This window comes from Aphelocoma coerulescens, chromosome 20 (genome assembly GCF_041296385.1).
Source record: "Aphelocoma coerulescens isolate FSJ_1873_10779 chromosome 20, UR_Acoe_1.0, whole genome shotgun sequence".
Classification (NCBI taxonomy): Eukaryota; Metazoa; Chordata; class Aves; order Passeriformes; family Corvidae; genus Aphelocoma; species Aphelocoma coerulescens.
In genome coordinates, this window is record NC_091033.1 from 3,927,097 (window position 1) to 3,951,153 (window position 24,057).

The following is a 24,057-nucleotide window of genomic DNA, read 5'->3' on the forward strand; positions in this document are numbered from 1 at the left end:
TCAGCTGAGTGTGACTGGGATCATTTTTCAGGGTTTTCATGTTGCTCTTTAACCATGGTGAAAATTAAAGAGCCAACCGTGGAACAGGAGAAAGCGCTGTACTTTCACTATGACACTTTCTGGTAATGAGATATTTATTAATGTTCATTTCTTCTGAAAGGAAACAAACCAAACCCAATCCCTTATCTCTCTCTCAGTGTTTAAGTTATGAGTAACACGGGAAGCTTTTAGGCCATGAGACAGCAAATGCATCCTGCTTGGGAGCCTGTGGGTAGGAGATGCAGTGATAAAGCCAAGATAGATCAAATCACTCCCATTTACCTAGAGCTTTCTGCAAGTCTTGAAATGATGGAGGGATTGAAAGATGCTTTGTCTTTTTTTATGAGAAAAGCAGCTGTGATTTAGCAGTTTAATCACTTTTGTCACAAAGAAATGCAAAACAAAGCCCATCACCAGGACAGTTATTTTTTCAAAGCTGTGTTTTGTTTCCTCTCAGTAAGGAATGATTTAAAATGCTAATGGTGGGCTGAGATGAGCACATAGGAAGCAAAGTCATTGCTCATACAGTGGCCAGGCACAGATCAGCTCTCTGAAGCTGCTGTCCCACCATGGTGTTCATGGTCAAACTCTGCTGATTTTGGGCGCTCAGCAGATTGTCACAGGGAGCTGGCTGACCTGAGGGTGATTTAGAATTAGCCGCTTAACGAAGAGCTGCCTTGCAGGGTTTGGCTCACAGGTTTTTGCCCTCGGGTGACTTCTGAATGACCTTGTTGAACATGCAGCACTGCAGGCCTGGCTGCTGCAGCTCCCCTGCACTCACCCCTGGCACACACGTCCTGAGTTCTGTCAGTCTCAACTCCCTCCCACACTCCGGACTTGCAAACTCCTCACTGCTCCACGCACAGGCCCTGGCGTGCGAGGAGACGAGTTTCTTAAGAAGAAGTAATTATTTCCTTTGTCATTATGATCATGCTCATGTGATTTATTAGCAGGGATGGAAACTTCACAGAGCTCTGCCAAGGAAGCTGTGGGTCTCAGCAAACCCTGCCGGCCCTGCTCCCACCCCAACCACAGCTCCCTTTGCCAGGTGATTTCCCAGCTGCCCAGCCCCAGCTCCCCACAAGAATGACAGAATGGTTTGGGTTGGAAGGAACCTTCCAGACCATCTTGTTCCAGCCCCCTGCCATAAGCAGGGACACCTTCCACTAGACCAGGTTGCTCTAATCTCTGTCCAGCCTGGCCTTGGACACTTCCAGTGATGGGAAGTGCTTTGGGATCTTTGTCTTATTCCCTCTGCCTCACTGCAGCCCAGCTATCCCAGTACTTGGGAAAGAGCCAAAGTACATGCAGGGGAATCTATTTCCCAGCCTTGGCTGGTGTAGATGGGAGATGCAAAACAACTCGTGACTTCCATATGGCATGTTTGCTAGATGAGATTTCTCCAAAGGTTTGTGGTAGAGCCAGATTTGGGGCATATTATCCCCATAGTAAAATGGCCATCCATTCCCAGCTCCAAAACCTTGCTCTGCCTTCCCAAAGAAAGGACCACTACATCATGATGACTTTGTAATACATCTTATTTTTTCACCCCTTAAAAACGGCAGTCATAGGGTCCAAAGCTCACATGCTGCTGCCAAACTGGACAAGAGGGGTTATACAAGGTTTGGAATCTTTGTTTCCTCAGGAGCCTTTTTTAAAACCTATTTTTCATTTCCTATTTGCTGGCTTTGATGTATGACTGCATTTCCCAGTGTCAGGCTGTGGCAGTGGAGGAAAAGGTCTTCTTGTGCTGGAGAGCACAAGGGGTGACAGCTTCCGACTGCCAGAGGGCAGGGTAGGATGGGGTATCAGAAAGAAATTCTTCCCTGTGAGGGTGGGCAGGCCCTGGCACAGGGTGCCCAGAGAAGCTGTGGCTGCCCCTGGATCCTTGGAAGTGTTCCAGGTCATGTTGGACGGGGCTTGGAGCAAGCTGGGATAGTGGAAGGTGTCCCTGCCCATGGCAGGGGGTGGAACTGGACGAGCTTTAAGGTCCCTTTCAACCCAAACCATTTGTGATTCTAATACTCAAGACAAAGACTGGAAGGGAAAAAGTCCTCATGGAGCTATGGAGAAGCCCTTCTCCTGAGTGAGCAGTAGGGGTTTCCCACCTGGACATTGGCTGAGTAGGTCATCGGCCTCCAAATCACTCAGGTGGAGGCACTGCATGGTTGTTCTTGTGGAGAAAGGCCTTTCCACAGGGCCTGCATCAGCATCCCAGTCAGGAGACACATGGGTACAGTGTTCTCACGTCCTACACTGGCTGCACATCCATCCCTGCCCCTCAGGTGGGGAAAACGCAGGCAGGAGCCAGTAAATGAGCATTTAACCTCCTTAGTTATTCAAATGGGTAAGTGGAGACTGGGAGACTCTCACTTCAGTGAGGGGGGATGGCAGTGAGCCTCCCAGGAAATGTGGGGAAACACCACACGAGGAGCATCAGCTCCCAAGTGCGTTTGGAACAGGAGACAGCACGGGTGAGAAGGCAAGAGCCAGCCTGGCTGGGAAGGACAAGTCCTGCTTCTCATGAGAAACATCAGAAAGCCACGTTTCCACCGCAGCCCAGAGCAGGAGCGTGTTTGTACCCACAGGCAGCCCTGCAGAGCGGGATGACTGCTGCTCACCCGCCTCTGGAGCGCAGACACCTCTGATCTTGGTGGCGGTGCCGGCGTTTCCCGACAGCCCAGCAGTGACAGCAGTTGCGAGATGAGCTGGCCATTCACCTCACAGCACCCGCTGCACCTCTGCTGGCAGCACGGCTGGAGGCCACGGGGTGCTTCTGGGGCAAACTGGGCGGTTCAGGTGACACCAGCAGACCCTAAAAAGCCCCAGCTCCAGCCTCTGTGAGGTGATCAGCCTCACAGCACATGGCAAACCTCAGGACGGGCTGCTGCATCTCTTGGCCGGTGCTCCACAGCCACTGCACAGGCCCCACAGCAGCCAGTGCAGGCAGCACGAGCACCCACGTCCATGATGCCCAGCTGCCACCCCAACCACAGCCAAACTTGCCCCAAATCTCATGATGTGTGGCAGTGCCTGGAGAAGGCACTGATGTACCATGAACTTCCACGGCTTTGGCCAAACACCAGTGGCTCCCAGGAGTTTTGTTTTGTTTCCTAAACCCAGTGACAGGATCCAAGGGAGTGGCATGAAGCTGTGTTCTTAGGGTGGATATTTGGGAAAGGCTCTTCCCCCAGAGGGTGCTGGGCACTGCCCAGGCTCCCCAGGGAATGGGCACGGCCCCGAGGCTGCCAGAGCTCCAGGAGCGTTTGGACAGCGCTGCCAGGGATGCCCAGGGTGGGGTTGTTGGGGTGTCAGTGCAGGGCCAGGGGCTGGGCTGGGTGATCCTGTGGGTCCCTTCCAGCTCAGGATATTCCGTAACTCTGTGATTCTATCTCAGCCCAAGTGATGCCATTCAGTTGAAGATCACTAAGAAAAATGTTATGCTTCCAACCCAAGTATAGGAAGGGGAAGTTTGAAAAGATCTTGGACCCTTTAAGTCTCTGAAACCAGGAGGAAAACAGGCAGAGCTCAAAAGTTTTAAAACCTTGGAATTTTGCAGCCTAAATGCTGATCGCTGTGTCCTGCTGGGCCCTCAAACCTAACACAGGGATCATTTATCATCTGCTGCATGGACAAGTGAGGACCCTTGCAGAGGACAATTTGAGTTTTCCTTGACTGCAGGTTAAAAGATTCCTCCCTAATCTGCAAAAGAAATCTCTCAGAGTACTTTTCATTTGATTCTTTTTTCTATTTTCAGAAAGCAAGGGGAAGTTCCATAATTTCCAAAAGGTCATATTTTCCCCTTTCAGCTATGAAAACAGCTCTTTCAGCTGCATACATGTGCAAAAATTCAGAAAGTGTGTGTTGGTACAAGGCATTACCCACAAAGACTCATTAGATTAAAACATAGATAAGCATCATCTGAATTTTAACTACATTTCACATGATTCACTACATTTTTTGAGTGAATGATACATGAAGATGTTCTCCAAGATGCCTTTGAAACACCCAAGCATGGTTCTGTAAACTTCTAACCCATTTCTATTGTTAACCTTCATTGAGTTTTGTTACACCACAAAAAAAAAAAAAAATCAAAAAACAAACAAAAAACAAGAAAGGGGGAAAGACAGGAAATGAGCCCAACCAACCAGGTCTCAAAATGAGCAAAATTCAACTCAGGCTAGTTGGCAAGAATCCTATTGAGCTTGGTCCCAAAAGTGCAGGGCATTGTTGTGGTAGGGTGGTACCTTGTTATCGTTATTTGCCTGTTGGGGCTCATTCAATTTATGAGAAATCACAACAGAAAAATTGAGATGCACAAGCCACAGCCCTGAGATGTCTGACACAGACAAACAGAGGTGACGCAGGCTGGAATGAGGACTTAAGAGGTTACAGCTGATCAGTGATAAATGATATACAAATTAGAAATGCATTTTATCCTCAAAACACTGTAGGAAATGTCCAAGAGAAGGCTCTGTGCCCCCACTGACCATGGTATCCTCTACCCACTCTGAGCTGCAGATAATGGTGCCACAATTGGTGCCTGGGTGTCCCTTTGTATCACTGCTGGTTTCTTCTTTGCACCCCATTAAAAAAAAAAAGGGGATGGGCTCAGGAGCTGGCTTTGTCCTGTGCTCAGTCATTCCCAGAGTGGACATCATCAACCTTTAGAGCTCAGGAGCTCTCCTGGCACACCAATGTTATCAGAAACCTGTTTTAGCTGAGCTGGGAGGTCACTGCAGGGAGTTTTGCACTGCCAGTCTGTCCTTTTCCCATCTGGGAGCCTGTCCTTTTTGGAATCCACTGCCACCCTGTCACCTCACTGCCCTGGAGGAGCTCCACAGCTGGAGTGGTGACAAATGCTTCAACATATGCATTTTGTCTGGCATGAAAACAGAGCCAGCACTCACCTTCAAGGCTCTCTAGAAGGCTCTAAATAACATTAGCAGAGGAGAAATAAACATCTTCTTCAAATAAGAGCTCAAGGAGCACTCCAGCCCACTGACATTTGAGGATTCAGACAGCAGGAGCAGAACTGCCATGAAAACTGTCCTCTCATGACACGGACGCTATTGGACCACTCGCAGTAATTGTTAATAAAGACACACAGATTTCCTTAAAAATTATTTCCATGTTGGCAGCTGAGTCAGCTGCAGCCCTGTGGTCACTCCTGTGCCTGCAGCCAGCAGCAGAATGGGCTTTTCCCTGGGAGGAGAGGAGACCAGAGCATCACAGAACCACACAATCCCAGAATGGGTCAGGTTGGAAGGGACCACAGTGGGCTCATCTGTTCCACCTCCCTGCTCCAGCAGGGCCATCCCAGAGCACGGGGCACAGGATTGTGTCCAGTCAGTTCCTGAATAACTCCAGTGAAGGAGACTCCAGCCCCTCTCTGGGCTCTGCTCAGGGCTGGCCCTGCCCAGGGCAGCAGTTCTGCCTCCTGTGCAGGGCAATTGCCGGGCTCAGGCCCTGCCCGGTGCTCTGGTGCCATTGCCGGGCCCCGGAGCAGAGCCCGGGCCCTGCCCTGAGCCCTCCCTGCAGCCAGGGACACCCAGGGCTGAGGGCCCCTCTCAGCTGGGGCTCCTCTCGAGGCTGAGCAGCCCCGGCTCCCTCAGCCTGTGCTGGGCACGGAGCTGCTCCAGGCCCTTCCTCAGCTGCGCAGCCTCCGCCGGCCCCGCTCCAGGAGCTCCCTGGGCCTGCTGGGCTGAGGAGCCAGGGCTGGGCACGGCACCCCAGAGGTGCCTCCAGGGCTGGGCAGAGGGGCAGAATCACATCCCTTAAGGGCTGAAGCAAAAGCAGCAACCTTCCCAGGGCCCCAGAAGTACCTGGGGGGGCCGACCACAGACGGACACAGGCAGCAGCAGAGAGATGTGACATCTCTTCCTGTGCCAGACATGGATGGACATCCGTGGTGCTGTCACAGTGGTGGGGTTGTGTCTCACAGCCCTGTCCAGAGGGACAGGAGCTCTCTGGGCACACAGAGCAGGAACTCAGGGAAGCAAAACTGCATTCAAAACAGTTCTGGTTGACGGTGGAGGCAGCAGGTGGTTAGCCACCAAATCCTGCTCTGAAAAGCCACTGCCAGTGAAAACATTCTTGATTTTTATCAATAATCCCAAACTAAAAACTGAAAACTGAAAGTTTTGCTTTTAAAGCAAAGTTGTCATTGTTTCGGTTCTTGACAAAGCACCAAACATTTGCCAGAGAGGTTTCAACACAAATACCTTGGCCAGCACCTCATTTTCTAAGCCACCAACCATTTTCTGGTTGGAGTATCTGTCCAGGCTGCCCCAGAAGTGGCCAGTGTGGGGTTGGTTCTCTCCATTGAAAGCTGTCCTTGTCCATGGCTTCTGCCAGGAAGCAAAAGGGGACATCAAAATGTCCCTTTGGTCCTGGCTGGGAGGAGCTGCATAGCTGAGGTCTTAGAGGAGTCTGGATATCACAGTCCCTGGAGAGAGGGATGTGGAGAGGAGAGGAAGGAGGTCCCCTCCATCTCCTTCCACGCTGCAGGAGGGGAGGAACAGCTCTGTGGGAATGAGCGTCAGGAAGGACAGGGTCAGGACCCACCCCCTCACCTGCAGAGTGAAGCTTTTAAGGAAATCAGCTTGCTGCTGGAATCCTTCTCATCAAACATGGATGAGACACGGAAAATGCCATTATGTAGATCCCCAGGAAAGGAGGCCAGGACCTCACCAGGAGGGAGTTATTCAGTGTGTGAGTGCAGAAAGGGGGATGTAAGTTTTGAAGGCACTGAGTGCCAACAGCATGGACAAAAAAAGCAGGTGTTCTTTGCAGAAAACCCAGCTGGGAATTCTCTCACAGCCAACCGATGGAGGACAGACAGGTCACAGAGCCTGAGCTGCATTTGGGCTGTATTTCATTGCCCAGATCATCACACCTCTTGCAGGGAGGAGTGAGGTGAGGCCAGCACATGGATCCCACCCAAATCCTGCCAGGACCAGGCAATGGTGCTCCTCAGGTGGCTCTGGCTCCTGTGCAGAGCTCCTGTGAGCCAGCCCAGCTGAGCAGGCATCCCCATGGGAGACATCACCAGAACCAGCTGGGCTGGGGCTTCCCTCTGCTCTGCCTTCCCACTCCAAACCATCTCCTTCCCAAGCACCATCACTTGGCCGTCACTTCCATTAGTGACCATTTCCAGAGATCAGTTGTGCTGTTTTCATGGAAATTCCTACTTCACAAAACTGGCAATGGTCAAACATCACGATAATTTTCACAGAGAACAATGCCTTTCAGGGTTTTCCAGATTATTACTCCAAGCAGGTTGAAACAGCACTCTCAGTGAGAAACTTACTCTTTACCCTGTGTGCTGGTTTAGCAAAAACCAGCATCAAACCTCGACACCCTGCCACTAAATAAATCTGGGGACAGAGGCAGCCATCAGGGTTGTCACTCAAACGCCTCAAGATGTGACACACACTGTGTAGCAGCCCTAATCATGAAATCCTAGGATGGTTTGGGTTGGAACTGACCTTAAAGCTCCTCTTGTTCCAAACCTCTGCCATGGGCAGGGACACCTTCCACTAGTCCAGGTTGCTCCAGCCTGGCCTTGGACACTTCCAGGGATGAGGCAGCCACAGCTTCTCTGGGCAGCCTGTGCCAGTGCTCCAAGTGGTTTTAGGGTATCTTAAAAGGCAAAACCAAGGTGAATGCTGGAGAAGTGCCTCCTCCAGATGTGCTCTGTGCTGTCCACACCACACCACAGAATGGTGTCAGATTCTGCCACTCAGGCTCCTGAGTAAACCCCAGCCTGAGCCCAGACTGTCCCAGAGTGGCTGCTGGTGGTGCCCCACGTCCTCCCCTGTCCCTCCTCAAAACCTCAGGACAAAATTCCCTTTTCCCAAATGCCAGGGAAATCTCCCAGCAGCTCCAAACCGCCTCCCCCAGTCCTGCAGCCCAGTGTGGAGTCACACACCCCTGCACACAGTCCTTGTCTACAGCAGAGAAACAAACTCACCCCTGCCCTAACCTTTACCTAACAGCAGGAGATCCTTGTTCACTGACAAGTTGCAGTGAATTCGTTTTATGTGACCATAAGCTAGGGAATCAAATGTCTCTGCCACCTATGTTTCCAGAGAGCCACGGGAATTTTTTCTCATTGCTTCTCCCCACCTGTAAACTCAGCCCTTCTTATCAAACTCAGCCTTTCTATCCAAACTCAGCCCTTCTTACCACACTCACCGTGCTCATGTGAAAGGTGAGGGATCCTCCCAGACCTAATAACTATTGTGAACTTCAAAGTCCAAATCCTGGTTGAGCTGGAGCCGCTAACTAAACTTCCCAGCCCTTTCCCACTATGTGTAAGGCTAAATAACCCTTCTTGTCCGTTTTTTTTTCTTTGCAAGAACAGTAAATGATGCAGAAGAACCCTGTGCAGACACCCCTGACCCTCGTGGTGCAAGGGGCTGACAGCAGACAGACCCTCACCTCTCCCGTGAGGATCTGCTCCTTGGCTGTGGGGACACGATGAATTTATGTCACAGAAATTCTGCCTGTCCTCTCTTTGCCTACAGGCACCACCCACCTGAACACCACCAAATCTGCCTGGTACAAAAATATCAAAGCCACATTCTCCATGGGAAAATCCTCTCTTGGATAAAGAAAATTAAGCCTCATTCACACAAGTGAGGCAGTTTTGGACTTTATCGATGCCAGGTAATGTGGGTGCCACTAGTCCCCATACTAAAAACCAAGACACGCTGATGCTAACTCAGTTTTATTTTTGCTTTCCCACTTGTCAAGATCCCAGCAGTGAGCCAGACTTGCATAAAACATTCAAACTCTACACAGAGCCTCAGTTCTTTGTGAACACAGTGCAAAAACTTCTGCATGGCCCAGTTTGGAAGAGACCTGGAGCAGGAGCATAGCTTTAAACCACATCACCTAAAGGAAGGCCAGAAACCAGGCAGCCCATCAGTTTTCTGTGTTTTCTGTCCGACTGTATTTTTCTCTTTTATTATGTTAGTCAGGTGCTAAACAAATAAAATCAATTCTGAACTTATAAAAAGCAATTGGAAATGTCTAGTCTTTTATAGTGAAATCTTGACTGAAGCAGCCCACAGCTCTTGGAGAAAAATCAATCATCATTTCCATCCTGCTACGTGCGCTACTAAAATTAAGAATTGATGTTCGGCTGCAAAGGGAAATTATTTCAAGAGAACCACCTTAGAACCAGTTTTCAGTGTTCATAAACCTGCTGTTTACGGCTCTTCTCACAGCAGACAAACTCCTACATCCCACCACGAATTATAAATATTAATGAGGGATCCTGATTTACATACCGTTTCCATCTTAATGGGCATCAAAATTGCAAGCAGGGCAACAGCACCACTTATGGTAATAGCAAGTAGTAAACATGTCCCCAGCCTAAAGAGGTCATAAACCTGGGTTAAACACCCCTGTAATTGCAGCCTCTCCCATATCCAAACCAAAGTTCAGATGATTTTGCCAGTAGCCTTTCCATAAAGACAGAAAGCCTGGAGTGGGGCATCTGAAGAAGCACTTCACTCTGATGCAGCCTAAATATTTTAGCAACGTGCTCTGCCCATTTGGAAGCACCACTCCCGGCATCTTCTTTGATTTACTGCAGCCCAGCCTATGTAACTTGTATGATATAATGTGCACACCACATTAATATCCTCCAGAATATGCCACAGTGAAAGCCATCCCTTCCTCCAAATAATCTCCATCCCACCAGCTCTATTTATTAATGAGCACCCAGCTCATTTCCACGCCACCAGCTGGAAGCTGCTGTTTCTCCAGCGCTCAGGGGCTGTGCAGCACCAGCAGCCTGGGCTGTGTGGCACCCTGAGCACAGTGGTGTCCCCTCCAGCTCCCATCTGGCTTCCCACAGACTTTTCTCAGCCCAGCTGTGGTGGGGTTCGTGGTGGCCACAAGAGTCACCTCAATCCAGTGGCGTTTGTAATCAACCTGTGGCTCTCAGGAGGTGCCTGGGAGGAGGCAGCCCCATCTGCCCCCCAAATGCACCCACGGGGGGCTAGGCTGCCTAAAGAAATGGTAAGGAGGGTGATGACCACTGCACCAAGCCCAGTTTTTTAAAGTTTTCCCCAACCAGCTTTGATCTAGCTGGCTCTCCCAGCCGTTGGTTTCTTGCCCATCAATCCCTGGATTCGGTCCCTCTTACACCACCCTCTGCTCATCCCTTCTTTTGGTCTTTGATTAGCGCAATTAATACCTCTGATGTTGCCTCCCCGAGGCCACCTCCTCCGTGGCCTCAGGGGCAGAGCATTCCCACCTTCCCTGGTGCCAGGGCAGGGACACTTCTTCTCCCTCTGATGCCAGGAGGGGGACACTGCACGGCTCTGCCTGTGTCTTGTCCTGCTTTTCTTAAATCTGTTTCAAAAAGATTGCAGTCAACTTTGAGAACTGAGTTACTGACTTTGATAGGAAAACTACTGTCCTAGTATACAGTAAATGGCAGCGCTCTAGAACACTGTTAAATCAGAGTCTGGAAAATGAGCTTTAATAAAAAGCATTCCAGTCGCACACTGTGACAGCTTTTAGTGAAATCAGCTCCACCAGTTTGATTCTCCCAGGAACACGGCGAGATACTCCAGCAGCCTTGAGCCATGGGATCAGCAAGCAGACACTTTTATGATAAATGGCCCCAGAAACCCAAATTACAGCTGCAGCAAATGAACAGTGTGTCGAAATTACTCGGTGGCTTTTTGTCTGAGCCACCGTGCGGTTACCTGAGTGTACACTGACATCTAGTGGGACACAGGCTGCGAGCAGAGGGGTGAACTGGGGTTATTTTATTAAAAAAACATAAACAGCCAGCCCTCCCTGATGCTAAACCTCCTTGTCCATGGTGGGGTGGCTGGAACGAAATGATCTTTGGGGTCTTTCCCAACGCAAATCATTCTATGAGTCTATAGCTGCCGTGAGATTATAAAGTGTTGGGTTATTTCCACCCCTCCCTCTCCTGCAAGCAAAGTGATTTAGTTTTGATTTCTAAATGCTGCACCTCTGCCACCCAAAGGGTTAATTCATCACTTCTCATTTCTGCTCTCCCTGCTCCGGTCACCCCCTCCTCATCTACGGGCGTAGGTGGGAAGAACAGCTGGGATTTGGTGTGGATGAATCCAAGTCTAAAGATGGAGGTGTACGGAGAGCTCAGCCAATCGCTCTGATGTTAAAATTCACCATTCTGGTTGAACTGCAGGGTGCCAAAATCAGTGTAACCATGCTGGGACTGCAGGCTTGGGAGTCTTTCCTGGTGGGAGCCACAGCACTGACCACAGAATCACAGACCGATTTGGGGTGGAAGGAACCTTAAAGCTCCTCTCATTCCACCCCCTGCCACGGGCAGAGACACCTTCCACTATCCCAGGCTGCTCCAAGCCCCGTCCAACCTGGCCTTGGACACTTCCAGGGATCCAGGGGCAGCCACAGCTTCTCTGGGAAGTTGCGAATAGGCCCAGGGGACTCAGTCCCCTCCCAGGGAACCAGGCTGCTTTGAGTCCCGGTGTCTTGTCCACCTCTGCTGTGAGACAGGGGAACACACCGGACTTGAAGCCCAGTTCCAGTGTGGGAGGGTGGCACCACTCCAGGACTGCATAGATGGATTCGGGCACTGGTTTCCAAAGCACGTGCTGCTGCATCACACAAACCTCACCCAGAGCTGGGTTTGAATTACGGGGAGAAACAGCATGAGGAGGGTTTGTCAGGAGAGATGCTTACAGGCCAGCAATCCCCCAATTGCTTCACGAATGTTCTGGCCCATTTCCAACCCCAGTTCCCGACAGGAACCGCACAGGTGCGGAGCCAGGCACCACGCCCTCGGCCCACACGGGGCAAGCACCTCCCCGGGTGCCAACACCTCGTTTTATGGGAGTGTCACAGCACTCGTTGTCTTTATTTTGGGGCTTGAGAGCAGCACCTAAAGCGCTGCCCGCTCCGCCACTGCTCTGCCCGCTCCGGAGGCTCTTTCCTATCATTAAGACGGCGAGTTACAACCTCCGGGGAGGTACCGCAGGAACCTCTCGCTTCTCCGCGAGCAGTTCCGGTGATAATTCCCGTAGTGAGAGCCCCACAGCCGCGCCGAGGCGGCAGCAACAAGCAACAAGCCACAAGCCACCGAAGCACCGCCGCTCGCCCCGCGCATCCCGCACCGCCCCGGATGCGGCCTCGCCGCGCGGAGCGCTTCCGCCAGCGCGTGCGCCGAGCTCACCCCGCTCCTATTGGCTGGAGGGGGCGGAGGGGGCGGAGTCTGGGGCCGGAGACGTCTTCTATTGGCTGGCAGGCGCGGGGGCGGGGCCAGGGGCGGGGCGGCCCTGAGGGCTCCGGGGAAGGGGCACCGGGAGGGAGCGGGGAGCGCGGAGCGCGGAGCGCGTCCCGTGAGGGGCCCGGGTGCGGCCCGCGGCCATGCGAGGCCCCGGCGCGGCCGTGCAGCGCTTCCTCTGCCCGCTGCTGTGCCTGTGGGCGCTGCGGCTGCCGACGGGCACTAGCACGGCCGCCCGCGGGCTGGATGTCGCTGCCTACCGGTGAGTACGGAGCGGGCGGCGCGGGGCCCATCCGGGCCGGGGCTGAGCGCGCCGTGCTTGTGCCGCAGGGAGCGGGTGCGTGCCATGTTCTACCACGCCTACGAGCACTACCTGGAGAGCGCATTTCCCTACGACGAGCTGCGGCCGCTGACGTGCGACGGGCAGGACACCTGGGGCAGGTAAGGGCTGTCCCTGGGATGGGGATGGGGGATGGGCCGCCCTCCTCCGCCGGATCTCACCTTGCTTCTCTCTTCCTCAGCTTCTCCCTGACTCTGATTGACGCCCTGGACACTCTGCTGGTGAGTAGGAGCCAGCCCTGAGTGCTCACAGCCTCTCAAGGCCCCTGTGAGCCACCTGTACACCTGGATTTTACGTGGTGGTGCCAAAAGTCAGTTATTCATTGACCTGGGAGCTTTGCATTTCCTTTTGTGTCACCCCTGGGAGGCAGGTGGCAGTGCCCCATTGCCCTCTGGAATAAAGAACTAAGGTGTGTGAAGAAAGCATGTTGAAGCAAGATGAAACTGTCAGTCAGTTTTTTAGTAATATCTGTTACTAATGATTTCACAAAATAGTAAAAGCAAACTAAAATCAGCCCCAAATATTGAACTGCTCTTTGTTTTCCTGTGAACTCTAAGCCTGATTCTCTGTTTCCCTGCAGATCTTGGGAAATGTCTCCGAGTTCCAGCGAGTTGTCAGTGTGCTGCAGGAGGGAGTGGACTTCGATATTGATGTCAATGCATCTGTCTTTGAAACAAACATTCGAGGTGAGGTGGGGTTTTCTGTAGGGTTTCAGTTGAGTTTCCCTTCTGTACGAGTCTCAGAGGTGGTGGTGAGGAGGTGGTCAGAGGGAATTTGGGATGCAGAGTAACAGGACACATAAACAAAGAGAAAAATCCCAAACAAATGTCACTTCCTTTTAGTCTTTGCACGTCCCTTTTTGCTTCCTGTCTCAACACAAGCAGAAGTAGACGTGGCACTTTCAGTATTCTGGCGTGAGGTTTTCAGTATTGTAGTAAACATATTTTTCACTGAAAGAATACAGATTTTATCCTGTCATCTTTTGCATACTGTTTTGGATTAGAGATTATTGATTTCTAGGGGTTCTTTTTGTTTGTTTGTTTTTTTTTGAAAATCACAAAGGCCTTTGGAATCTTGCACTGGGTTGGATGCCGGACTGCTTCAGTGCCATCCAACTAAAAGACACTGTCAGGGCACAGAACTGTTACTTGTGCTTTTGTTGTTTCTCCTGCCAAATATTGCTGAGCTAATATTTGCAGCAGTGTAATTTCTGTGTGGTTGTTATGTGACTGTAGACAGGCCTGTGAAATAGCTAATATTAGCTAATATAGCTATAAAAGTAATAGCTAATAGCTAAATATAGCTAATAACTCACAGCTGCTGTTAGTCACATGAAAATTCTTGACTCTGGCCTAGACAGTTTTCTCCAAGGGGCTTAAAAACTTTACACAAATAAATGTATTAAGTTGTCTGGAAGAAATGAAACAGAATTCCCCTCATAAAGATTTGTGTTCATTATACTGGTGCATAATATCATATATAATTGATTCTGATAGTCCTCAGGGCAGTGCAGGCATAGTAGGGCAAGTAGAGCCTGATGCTTCTAAAGTAACAGAAGAAAGATTAGAATCTGAGAGTGGTTTGGGTGGGAAAACACCTTAAAGATCATCCATTCCATCCCCTGCCATGGGCAGGGACACCTTCCACTATCCCAGATTGTTCCAAGCCCTGTCCAACCTGGCCTTGGACACTCCCAGGGTTGGGGCAGCCACAGCTTCTCTGGGCACCCTGTGCCAGGGCCTCCCCACCCTCACAGGGAACAATTTCTTCCCAATATCCAATTTAACCCTGTCAGAGGGTCAATTTGAAGCCGTCACTCCACATGTTTCTGCTGTCCTGCAAACAACCTCTCCTCTTGTGACATTTGAATTAGGCTGGTAAGGATGAGCCATGTCACTTTTTTCCCCCCTAAATCATGCCTCTGATAACGATGAGTGTAACTGGTGTGAGATTTCATTCCTCCCCACATGGTGTAATGGAGTCTGATGTGCCCTTGCAGTGGTGGGAGGGCTCCTCTCTGCTCACCTGCTCTCCAGGAAGGCTGGAGTTGAAGTCGAGGCAGGCTGGCCGTGCTCGGGGCCTCTCCTGAGGATGGCTGAGGAAGCAGCTCGCAAACTGCTGCCAGGTGAGCCCCTGTCTGCTTTGTGTCACTGTGCTGGGGGTCATGAGCTGGCTGCTGCCTGTGATGGGAGATGCACTGCTTGATGAGCCAGCTCATAAACCAGCCCTGTGTTCGCTGAGCTCCAAGCAAGTTTAGTTTGCAGGGGAGATGTGGTTGTATATGTGCACGCATCAGTGTGTTTGTTGCTTGTTGAGAGGAAATATATTTAATATAAATAATAAATAAAGGCTGTGAGACAGCAGCTTGTAAAGACAAGAAGATGCTGCCTTATGTGCTCCTTGTGGGCTGCAGCTGGGCTGTGTGCCCTCGTGGCATGCACTGTTCCCTTGTGTGCACCCACGGAGTGATCACAGCCTCGGTGTTTGCACTTTGCTGTCCAGTGTGGTTAGTGACTACCTTACCTGTGCTGTAAAAAAATGTGGGGCTGCGGACTGCTGCTCTGGCAAGGTGGGAGATCCCAGGACCTTCCCGGGACTGTGTGTACCTTGGGATACCCTCTCTGCCCTTCCCAGGATCACGCTCTACTTCTTTTGTTCTCTGCAGTTATTCCAGACCCACTTCCTGCCCATGTGCAGTGGGATGTGAGGCACGTGTTTGCTTGAGAGTCTGTTAAACACAACACTGAGCACTTCTGTGACCCCAAAATTCTGTGTTTCAGCTTTCCAGACCCCGACTGGGATGCCCTATGGCACAGTGAACCTGCTGCATGGAGTAAACCCTGGGGAGACCCCAGTCACCTGTACTGCTGGAATTGGCACCTTTATAGTGGAGTTTGCCACCTTAAGCCACCTTACTGGTGACCCAGTGTTCGAGGATGTTGCCAGGAAGGCTTTGAAGGCACTGTGGAAAAATCGCTCAGATATTGGGCTGGTGAGTGAGGAATGGACTTGGAACGTGCTGGGCTGCTTTTTGTGTAGTTTTGTGGGTGCAATTCTAGGCATAAAAAAACCTCAACAGAGAGGAGACAGAATGAGATAAATAACCACAGTGCTCACAACTGGGCTGAAGGCTCGTGCTTGACATTGTTCCTGACACCTGCAGCATCCACATCTCTGCTTTACTGCAGCAGCCCAACATTATCCTATTGTTCTGGCCCACACCAGATGTGGCTGGGACACAAATGCCTCCTGCTGGGTGCTGCAGCTTTTGTGAGAGCAGCTGTAGCAGATTAAATGAGAGGTCTGTCTGATGCCTGATGGGACAAAGGCCTAGGGAAGTGAACAAGAGCATGGCAAGTGCACTGAGATACTACCAGCCTGTACAGCTCTGGGGTTCAGGAATATCCAGAGCTGGGAGCATTATCTCCGTGTTCACTGTCTCCTGCTCCTTTCTACTGCTGCTTTTTTAACTTCTGTGAACTCTTGGTGTTGCATATGTGAAGTGAAACAGATTTATTTATACCCTGTGTTTATTGCAACAAATTATTCACACAGGCTGTGTGAAGAAATGGTTCCCTTTGTTTGCTTTGGGATTTGTTTATTTTTGATTTATACTCCAAATCCTCAGTCATTGCTGGCTTTTTTTCATGTTTGCTAAGAAAGACGTGATCATGTATTTAATTCTTCATCAGCTGGGTTTGTTCACAGGCTGAAGAGTGCCAGCATCTATTTAAATATTAACATGGCAGCTCTTGTGCCTTTGACATTCTTGGTCTCTATTTCTATATCTGTACCTCTCCATCCTTCTGTACTCTTTGGTAAGTTCAGAATTAGGACCAGACACTTCATGTTGAAATTGTGCATTTTCACAATACATTATAGTGTGTTGTTTTGGCCAGTGAAGCGTTGATAGTGGAAGAATAAAATGTTTATTATATATATAAAATACATTATCAGCATAAAAATGGTATTTTCTACAGTTTGTATTTCTCTGATGCTGATAAATGTGTTGTGTAATGGAGAAAATGCTGGTTGGACTGGACATTGTCCATCTGTGAAACTGATGGTCTGATAAAAGGACCAGGATTCCTTGTGTCACTTCAACTCACTCTCTCCTTCTCCTTCACTCCTTCCAGGTGGGGAACCACATTGATGTGATCACTGCCAAGTGGGTGGCCCAGGATGCTGGGATTGGGGCAGGAGTGGACTCCTACTTTGAATACCTGGTTAAAGGAGCCATCCTCCTGCAGGACAAGGAGCTGATGTCCATGTTTTTAGGTGAGTGGTTTGTTTTCTGTGAGAAGGGGCCCAGTACCTGTGGCAGGAGGAGATGAAGGATCTAATGGGGCACATTCACAACTGTTCCTGAAGCCTTTGCTGTAATACTTTTGAACAGTCTGTGGTAGCAGTTACCAAAGGGAGCGCCCTGAGAAGTCATTTAGCATGGCTCAAGTGAAAAAGGGGCTTCTCTCATTCTTGAAAATTAGCTTTTTTTTTTCTTTCTTTCTTTTGTTACACATGGCTTACCTACCCATCTGTTTCTTTACAGAATATAACAAAGCTATCAAAAATTACACCAAGTTTGATGACTGGTACCTGTGGGTTCAGATGTACAAAGGAACGGTGTCCATGCCTGTGTTCCAGTCCCTGGAGGCCTATTGGCCAGGCCTGCAGGTAAGAGCTGTCACAGCAGCAGCATTTGGTGATTCTGTTCATCTGTCAGGGCTTGGTCTTCAGGAAAAAAGTTACAAATATAACCCTCATCTGTGCAGGTTTAAAAGTTTGTGTTGATCTCTGGTGAAATCTACCGTAGCCTCAGCCTATAGAAGATGATGCTGAAGAAAATGTTGATTTTATTTAAAGTCTATAAAAAAAGTCTCCCATTCAGCATGATGGGAGGGCAGTTTTGTTGTAGCAAACTCCACTGACAGTGGTCCCATAATCCGGATGGGAATGCAAGGAAAAAGAAACTCGCACCTCTTTTCTGTCACGTCACAAATGTTTTATTTGTGTGGATTTTTTCCCATCAAGAGCTTTGCTTTCTCATCAGTCTTCAGGTTTGGGCTGAGGCTTTATTACCTTCCCTAAGGGACTGCATGCTGGGATTGACTAAACATTTGAAGAAACACAGCCTTCTTTAAAAAAAAATCAGAGACTTCATATTATTTCAGGTGTGGGAATGTGATCCAACAGAAAAGCAGCATTTTGAGTCTTACCTGTTCTTAAGGTATCCTGCCCCAGTATCAGTTACACCATCCAGACCTGCTGAAATACCCATTTCTGTCACTGGGTATTTCTTTGCCTGTAGGAATGTTATTGCATCAATTCCTGTGCTGCTTTTTCTTCACTCCCATGTTTTTTTGCTGATTGTTTCCTGTCTCTCAGAGCCTCATTGGGGATGTAGATAATGCCATGCGGACCTTCCTCAACTATTACACGGTCTGGAAGCAGTTTGGGGGCCTGCCCGAGTTCTACAACATTCCCCAGGGATACACAGTGGACAAGAGGGAAGGATATCCACTCAGGCCTGGTAAACAGAACTGAAATTAAATGGACATGGGCTTTTGCTTTAGCTCTGGTAGGGACACCAAATGTTAGCAACATCTGCCCCCCCCAATTTCCTCCCCAGTTTTGCCCTGACTCAGTTCCTGCACGGATTTTAGCAGGGATTTCCAGAGCTGCACATTTTGTTTTCCCCCACTCACAAAGGCAGGAAGGAAACAGGAAGCAAACCATAGTGTTAGTATAGAAAGGTGGCCTGGTAATGAATTTTGTTCACCGTGTGAGATTTGACATGTTTAAGTGTTAGATTGTCTGGCAGGGGGTGTCTCAGTCATGTGAAATGCTAAAGGGACTGCTCGTGTTCTTTAAATCTAGGAAGTGAAAGTGAGTGTGAATAGAGCACTCCAGTTCTGCTTGAGTTCCAGAAATAAACTCCTTCTAGTTGCACTAGTAAAGCTCAACATCTAGGAGGGATTCTGTGTTGTCTGTGATACTGTAATGAAATTATCTCTCTTTTTTTCTGATTTTTTACAACCCTGACCAAAAAAAAATTTAACTGGATTATTGGGTCCATAAATGTAAATGAGAATAATTAATTTCCTTTTGGACTGGGTGTTCAGGTGACGTCCACACTGGACAAATCTACCAAGAATACTCATCAGCATTAACTATTAAGGTATTACAGGATAAAGACCTGTTTCTTTAGTAAATAAACACAGCATGGTGCTTATGTTGTCTCTATAGGGTATTTCCACTGTATTGTTTAAAAACTATATTTTGAGGGTTGAATTTCTTGTTTGTAATCATTTCCAGAAGCTTTTCTTTTTACCTTTGACAACTGAGTATTAATCTTTTTGTCTCTTGCTCCTCTCCCACTCACTGAATGTAGGAGGGAACATTAGTCACTCTTACCTGAGCTGCTGCAGGCTGGTTAGAGGGAATTTCTTTGTAGCACATCCTTAGGAAAAGCAAATCTGTGCTTGGAGCCAGAGGAAACACAAGGCAAGCCAAGCTGTTCACCTGATCATGCTGAAGTATTTTTAAATTAGTTCAGGGAATAGCTCATCTTCCTGTGTGTATGGTTTGATAATCTTTGTGCTGGCAAATGTCTGGGTGTTTTGCAGAGCTGATTGAGAGCGCGATGTACTTGTACCGTGCCACGAGAGACCCCACGCTCCTGGAGCTGGGGAGAGACGCAGTGGAGTCCATAGAGAAAATCAGCAAGGTGGACTGTGGGTTTGCAACGGTGAGTGCTAAATCATCTGCCATGTCAGCTAAAAAGGGCTGCTAAACAGCAGCTTTCAGAAGGTGTTCTCATGAGTGATGTTTTGCCATTGAGTCAAGCGGTCGCTGTGGACAAAACATGAGTTTTTTCCAACAAGCCCCCTTGTATTTCTCTGTGAAGCTGCTCTGATAACTGCTGGTCATGTTTCTGGTCATAGCTTCCCTTACAGTGGGCCAAATTCTGTCATGGGCTGTTGCACCAGAGCCCAAAACATGGGAAAGCACCACAAGCTTCTCCTGCATTTCTAGTAGGTGTTGCAGCTGAGCAGGAAGGCTCTCGTGCATGCTCCTCCTGCCAGGTGTGTGATTCTGCTTTCCCACTATGCCTTGAAAATCTGGTCAAACACACAAGAAGTGCAGTGAGTGATTTCTATAATAGAGGATTTCAAACATACTACCAAGCTCTATTTTACAAAAAACTCTTTAAAAATATTGGGAATAAGTAGGTAAAAGCCTTATGATTTTTTTTCTTTAGCAGGGAAATGATGGGAAGCTCTTCTCCTTGGCCAGACTAAACTGAGGGCAGGTTTAAATGTTGGGAAGAAATTCTTCCCTGTGAGGGTGGTGAGGTGCTGGTACAGGTTGTGCAGAGAAGCTATGGCTGCCCCATCTTTGGGAATGTTCAAGGCCAGGCTAGACAGGGCTTGGAGCAGCCTGGGATAGTGGAAGGTGTCCCTGCCCATGATGGGGTGGAATGAGATGGGCTTTAAGGTCTCTTCCAACCCAAACCATTCTATGATAAGATACAGGGTGAGTTGGTGTCATACTGTGCTGTTTAACTGAAATGAATTCCAACTTGTTGTTATTTTTCTCCCTAAATTCATAACTAACTGAATTTGATGTAACTGTAACCCACTCTATTCTCTTGTAGATCAAAGACTTGAGGGACCACAGGCTGGATAATCGCATGGAATCCTTCTTCTTGGCTGAAACAGTCAAATACTTGTACCTGCTCTTTGACCCAGACAACTTCATCCACAATGATGGCTCAGACTTCGACGTGGTGGTTACACCGTATGGGGAATGTGTCCTGAATGCTGGAGGGTACATCTTCAACACCGAGGCTCACCCCATCGACCCTGCTGCCCTGCACTGCTGTAGGAAGCGCAAGGAGGAGCAGTGGGAGGTGGAAGACTTGATGAGGGAGTTCTACTCACAGAAGAAAACCAAGAAATTCACTTTAAAAAGAGCTCCTGACCACGGTGAAGGGGAAAATGCAAAAGACCCCGGAGAAGCCTCTTCAGAGAAAGCTGGAGAGAAGAGAAACTCTAAGAAAAGCTCACACTCCCTCCTGAGCTGCCCCAGTCAATCTTTTAACTCCAAGCTTGCAGTACTTGGACAGGTCTTCCTAGATAACACCTGATCCCCTTTGCACTATCATTTTAAATTATTGAACTTGTTTCAGATTCTAGGAATATATTTATATAGTTTCATAATGGAAAGTGTGGTACCTCACAATGTGAATTGTATTATGAAGTGAAACAACTTCTCATTAAATTCTGCTACTGCTCCTTTATAAGCCATGGCTCAGGTACCAGCTGGTAATGCTGTTGAGCTGCTGATGTCAAAGCACTTGGTTGCCTGAATATCAAGCAGGTGTCCAGAAAGAGAAAGAAAGGTCTACATGTTAAATGTACCTTTTTTATTGCATTTTGTGAGTTTTACAGGCTTACAGAAAGACTCCAGCTTATTTTGGTTTATAGGAATGACCCTGAGTTTCTTCACATAAGGGAAAAAGCAGGAGTTACTGTAGCTTCACTACAGCTGTCTCTCTACTCCATCTTTTACCTCTGGCCACTTTATAAGCATGTAGTTCATGTTGAAAAATTGTTGGCCAGTGGAGAAAACCTGTTTATTTTGAGGTGAAGGCTCAGATTTGTACCTCTGGCAGGTCTTTTGGGCATGAAGGATGGCGTGGGGGGAGAGGAGCACTTGGAACATGGAAAAGTGCTCAGTCCCCCTGTTTTCAGATCAGTGTGGGTCAGGACCTTCTGCCTGAAAACCACTTCAGTAAATGTCCAGGTAATGTCTGGACAAAAAACTGAGCTGGAGGGTGGACTAGGAAATGTTTGATTGATTCTACAGTGTAGCTTGCTTTCTTTTTAAAAAATCTAACATGCTTATCTCTTATTTCCCCCATTTCCTTCTTCTTTTTAACTTCCTTTTGGGCTCCACTTACTTCACTGCACCTCAGTCAGTGCAGCCACCCCCGGGGTGCCCCAGCTGAGCTGAACATGAGCCCCCTTGGGTGGAAGGGGACTCAGCCCAGGCTGAAACTGCAGCTCTGCCTTGGTGCAGGAAGCAGCTGAACAGATGTTCACGAACCTCTCTGTGCTCAGCTGACTGGGAAAATCCAAACCTTTAAATACATTATTAGTGTCTTTGCAACAGGTGTTTGCAGTGACCAGAAAAGGAAGAATCAGTAGTGTGACCAAGAAGTTTTCTTTCTAAAAGGGAAAACAAAAAGAGCCAGGCAGAAAAGGGATGGACTTTCTTCAAGCCTGCTGGAAAGTGAGGGGGCTGGAGCAAGCTACACATAAGCTACAGTCATTTGAGTGTGCTGGAGGTACAGGATAAATAAATCCCTGTGGACAGGGAAATACTTAAATACAACTGAACCAGTGCCCGCTCTGTGCTGCTGTGTGGTTGCCTTGAGAAAGTATTTCTTTTTAATTGTTTTGACCTGTACTAGTGCTGTAAAGTTAAATTAAATTTCCATTTTATCCTTTGGGGTAGAAATCCTGTTCCAGTTGTGAATGAACTATGGTGAGAGACGCTTGCAGTGTTGGACAGGCATATTGGAAGGACTGGTAACCTACAGAGGTTCTAGTTGTATCCTCCTTTCCCAAGGCAGCTGGGACAGCTGCTGCCCAGGTATTCTGCATTGATGCAGCTCTTGCAGCCCTACTGAGAGAGAGGAGCCCCTACAACAGGCATTGTTGGACAACGATGGAGCTCTTCTTAGTGGCTCCTTGCTGTCACCACAGGTTATGTTTTTATTTTCCAGACATTCACGTCTCACACGCTCTTCATTGTTTAATCTGCAGAAAACAAACCCCAGGCCTTTTCCAACAGCTCTGCTCAGTGCTGGGTCAGGTCCTGAATCTCTGTCAGCATTGACCCACCTGTGAGGTAGAGGAAAATAAAGGACATGATGGGGCAGGGAGCAATCTCCAAATCATTAGATCCCTCGTGTGACCAGGCAGTTTGGTACCCTCATCCAAGAACTTCAGCAGCAGAACCAAGGCACAACCTTGGGAATGAGATTGTTCCTCAGCACCGCTGGAGCTGAGAGAACTCACTCATCTGTCCATGGCTACTGTGAGTAATTAGATGGATCTTGATTAGATTCACAGATTCTTCTGAGTTGGAAGGCACCCACGTGGATGATCGAGTCCAACTCTAAGCCAATGGTCCAGACAGGAACTGAAACTTTGGTATTTTGACCAACTGAGCTAATCTCAGTTTAGTGCTATGGTCTGGGTGACTCAGAATAACACAGGACAGCCTCACCTGTGCCTTGGTCCAGTGTTGCTCCATCTTACAAAGCCTTTATTTTAACAAAAACGAACTCTGATCGCAGTTCTCGGTGAGCTTTTCCTTAACACGAAAAAACGTGTGGCTGGGCCTTGCTGAGAGAAATAAAGCTATCGCAGTGGACATAAAGGCACCCCGATGGAAATACAGGCATCCCGATGGAAACACGGCGGGGCCGGGCGGGAGGCAGAGCCGCGGGGAGCAGCAGCGCGGAGCGGCCGCGGTGTGTGTCCGTCCGTGTCCGTCCGTCCGTCCCTCCCCCCGGCGGGTGTCCCTTCCGCCCGCCATGTTGGCCGGGCTCCGTTCCCCGCGGCTGCGCACAAGGCGGAGCGGGCCGAGGGGAGGGCTCGCTGTTTGTGTCCCCAGCGCGGAGGCCATGGCGGCCGTGGCGGGGGGCGGCACCGGGCCCGGCTCCGGCTCCGGCGGGGCCCGCGCCGCGACCACCAACATCTTGGCACAGCTGCGGCACGGGCAGCTCAGCGGCCGCGGGCTGACTCGCGGGGCGCAGGTAACGCGCTGCGGGCCGCCCGTGGGACCGGGACCGGGACCGGGACCGGGACCGGGACCGGGACCGGGACCGGGACCGGGACCGGGACCGGGACCGGGACCGGGGGGGGGGGGGCGGCGAACCGGGGAGGCCCGCGGGGCCTGGGGGGACCCGTGGGGTTTGGGGCTGGGGGTGCAGCGCCTCCTGGCCGGGCCTCTCGCGGAGCTGCATGGCCGAGGAGAGCCCGGCTGGCCTAGCGGGGCCTGCTCGGGGAGAACGGCCGCTCCCAGCCCGGGCGCGGCGCTCCGGAGCTCCCCGGACGTGCTCGGGCTTTGCCCCGGTGCTGGAGGGGCGTTCACGAGGGTGTCCCGGTGCTTTCGTGTTCCGCATCCCGCCTCGCCGGGCTGCAGCAGCACCGCGGAGCAGCACAGGCGTTTGCCGAGCCGTTCTCCGCCTCTTCGGTCGCTGTGGCCTTCCCTGCAGAGAAAGGAAGCTCTGCCTGGGACTGTAACAATGCAGCACCGAAATTTAAACGTATTTCCTGGACAAAGGCAGCCTCGTGGTATTAGGGCTTAGGAGACATTTTAGCTCTGTAACGCAGGTGGT

The 24,057-nt window shown here is 49.8% G+C and overlaps 2 protein-coding genes across 2 annotated transcripts in view; both read left to right on the top strand.

Moving 5' to 3' along the window:
• The first annotated feature begins 12,395 nt into the window (after positions 1-12,395).
• Positions 12,396-22,166, top strand: EDEM2 (ER degradation enhancing alpha-mannosidase like protein 2). The gene is made up of 11 exons (XM_069033860.1): positions 12,396-12,563; positions 12,632-12,742; positions 12,823-12,862; positions 13,222-13,327; positions 14,641-14,766; positions 15,422-15,633; positions 16,778-16,919; positions 17,191-17,315; positions 18,027-18,171; positions 19,268-19,389; positions 20,299-22,166. The coding sequence occupies exons 1-11, from the start codon at positions 12,445-12,447 to the stop codon at positions 20,788-20,790; spliced, it is 1,740 nt and encodes a 579-aa protein (XP_068889961.1). The 5' UTR covers positions 12,396-12,444; the 3' UTR covers positions 20,791-22,166.
• A 1,069-nt stretch (positions 22,167-23,235) lies between these two features.
• TRPC4AP (transient receptor potential cation channel subfamily C member 4 associated protein) overlaps positions 23,236-24,057 on the top strand; it is a 34,276-nt gene continuing 33,454 nt past the window's right edge. The window contains exon 1 of the mRNA XM_069033859.1: positions 23,236-23,472. Within this exon, the coding sequence (XP_068889960.1) occupies positions 23,251-23,472 (222 nt within the window). The 5' untranslated portion in view covers positions 23,236-23,250. The remainder of the gene's footprint in view (positions 23,473-24,057) is intronic.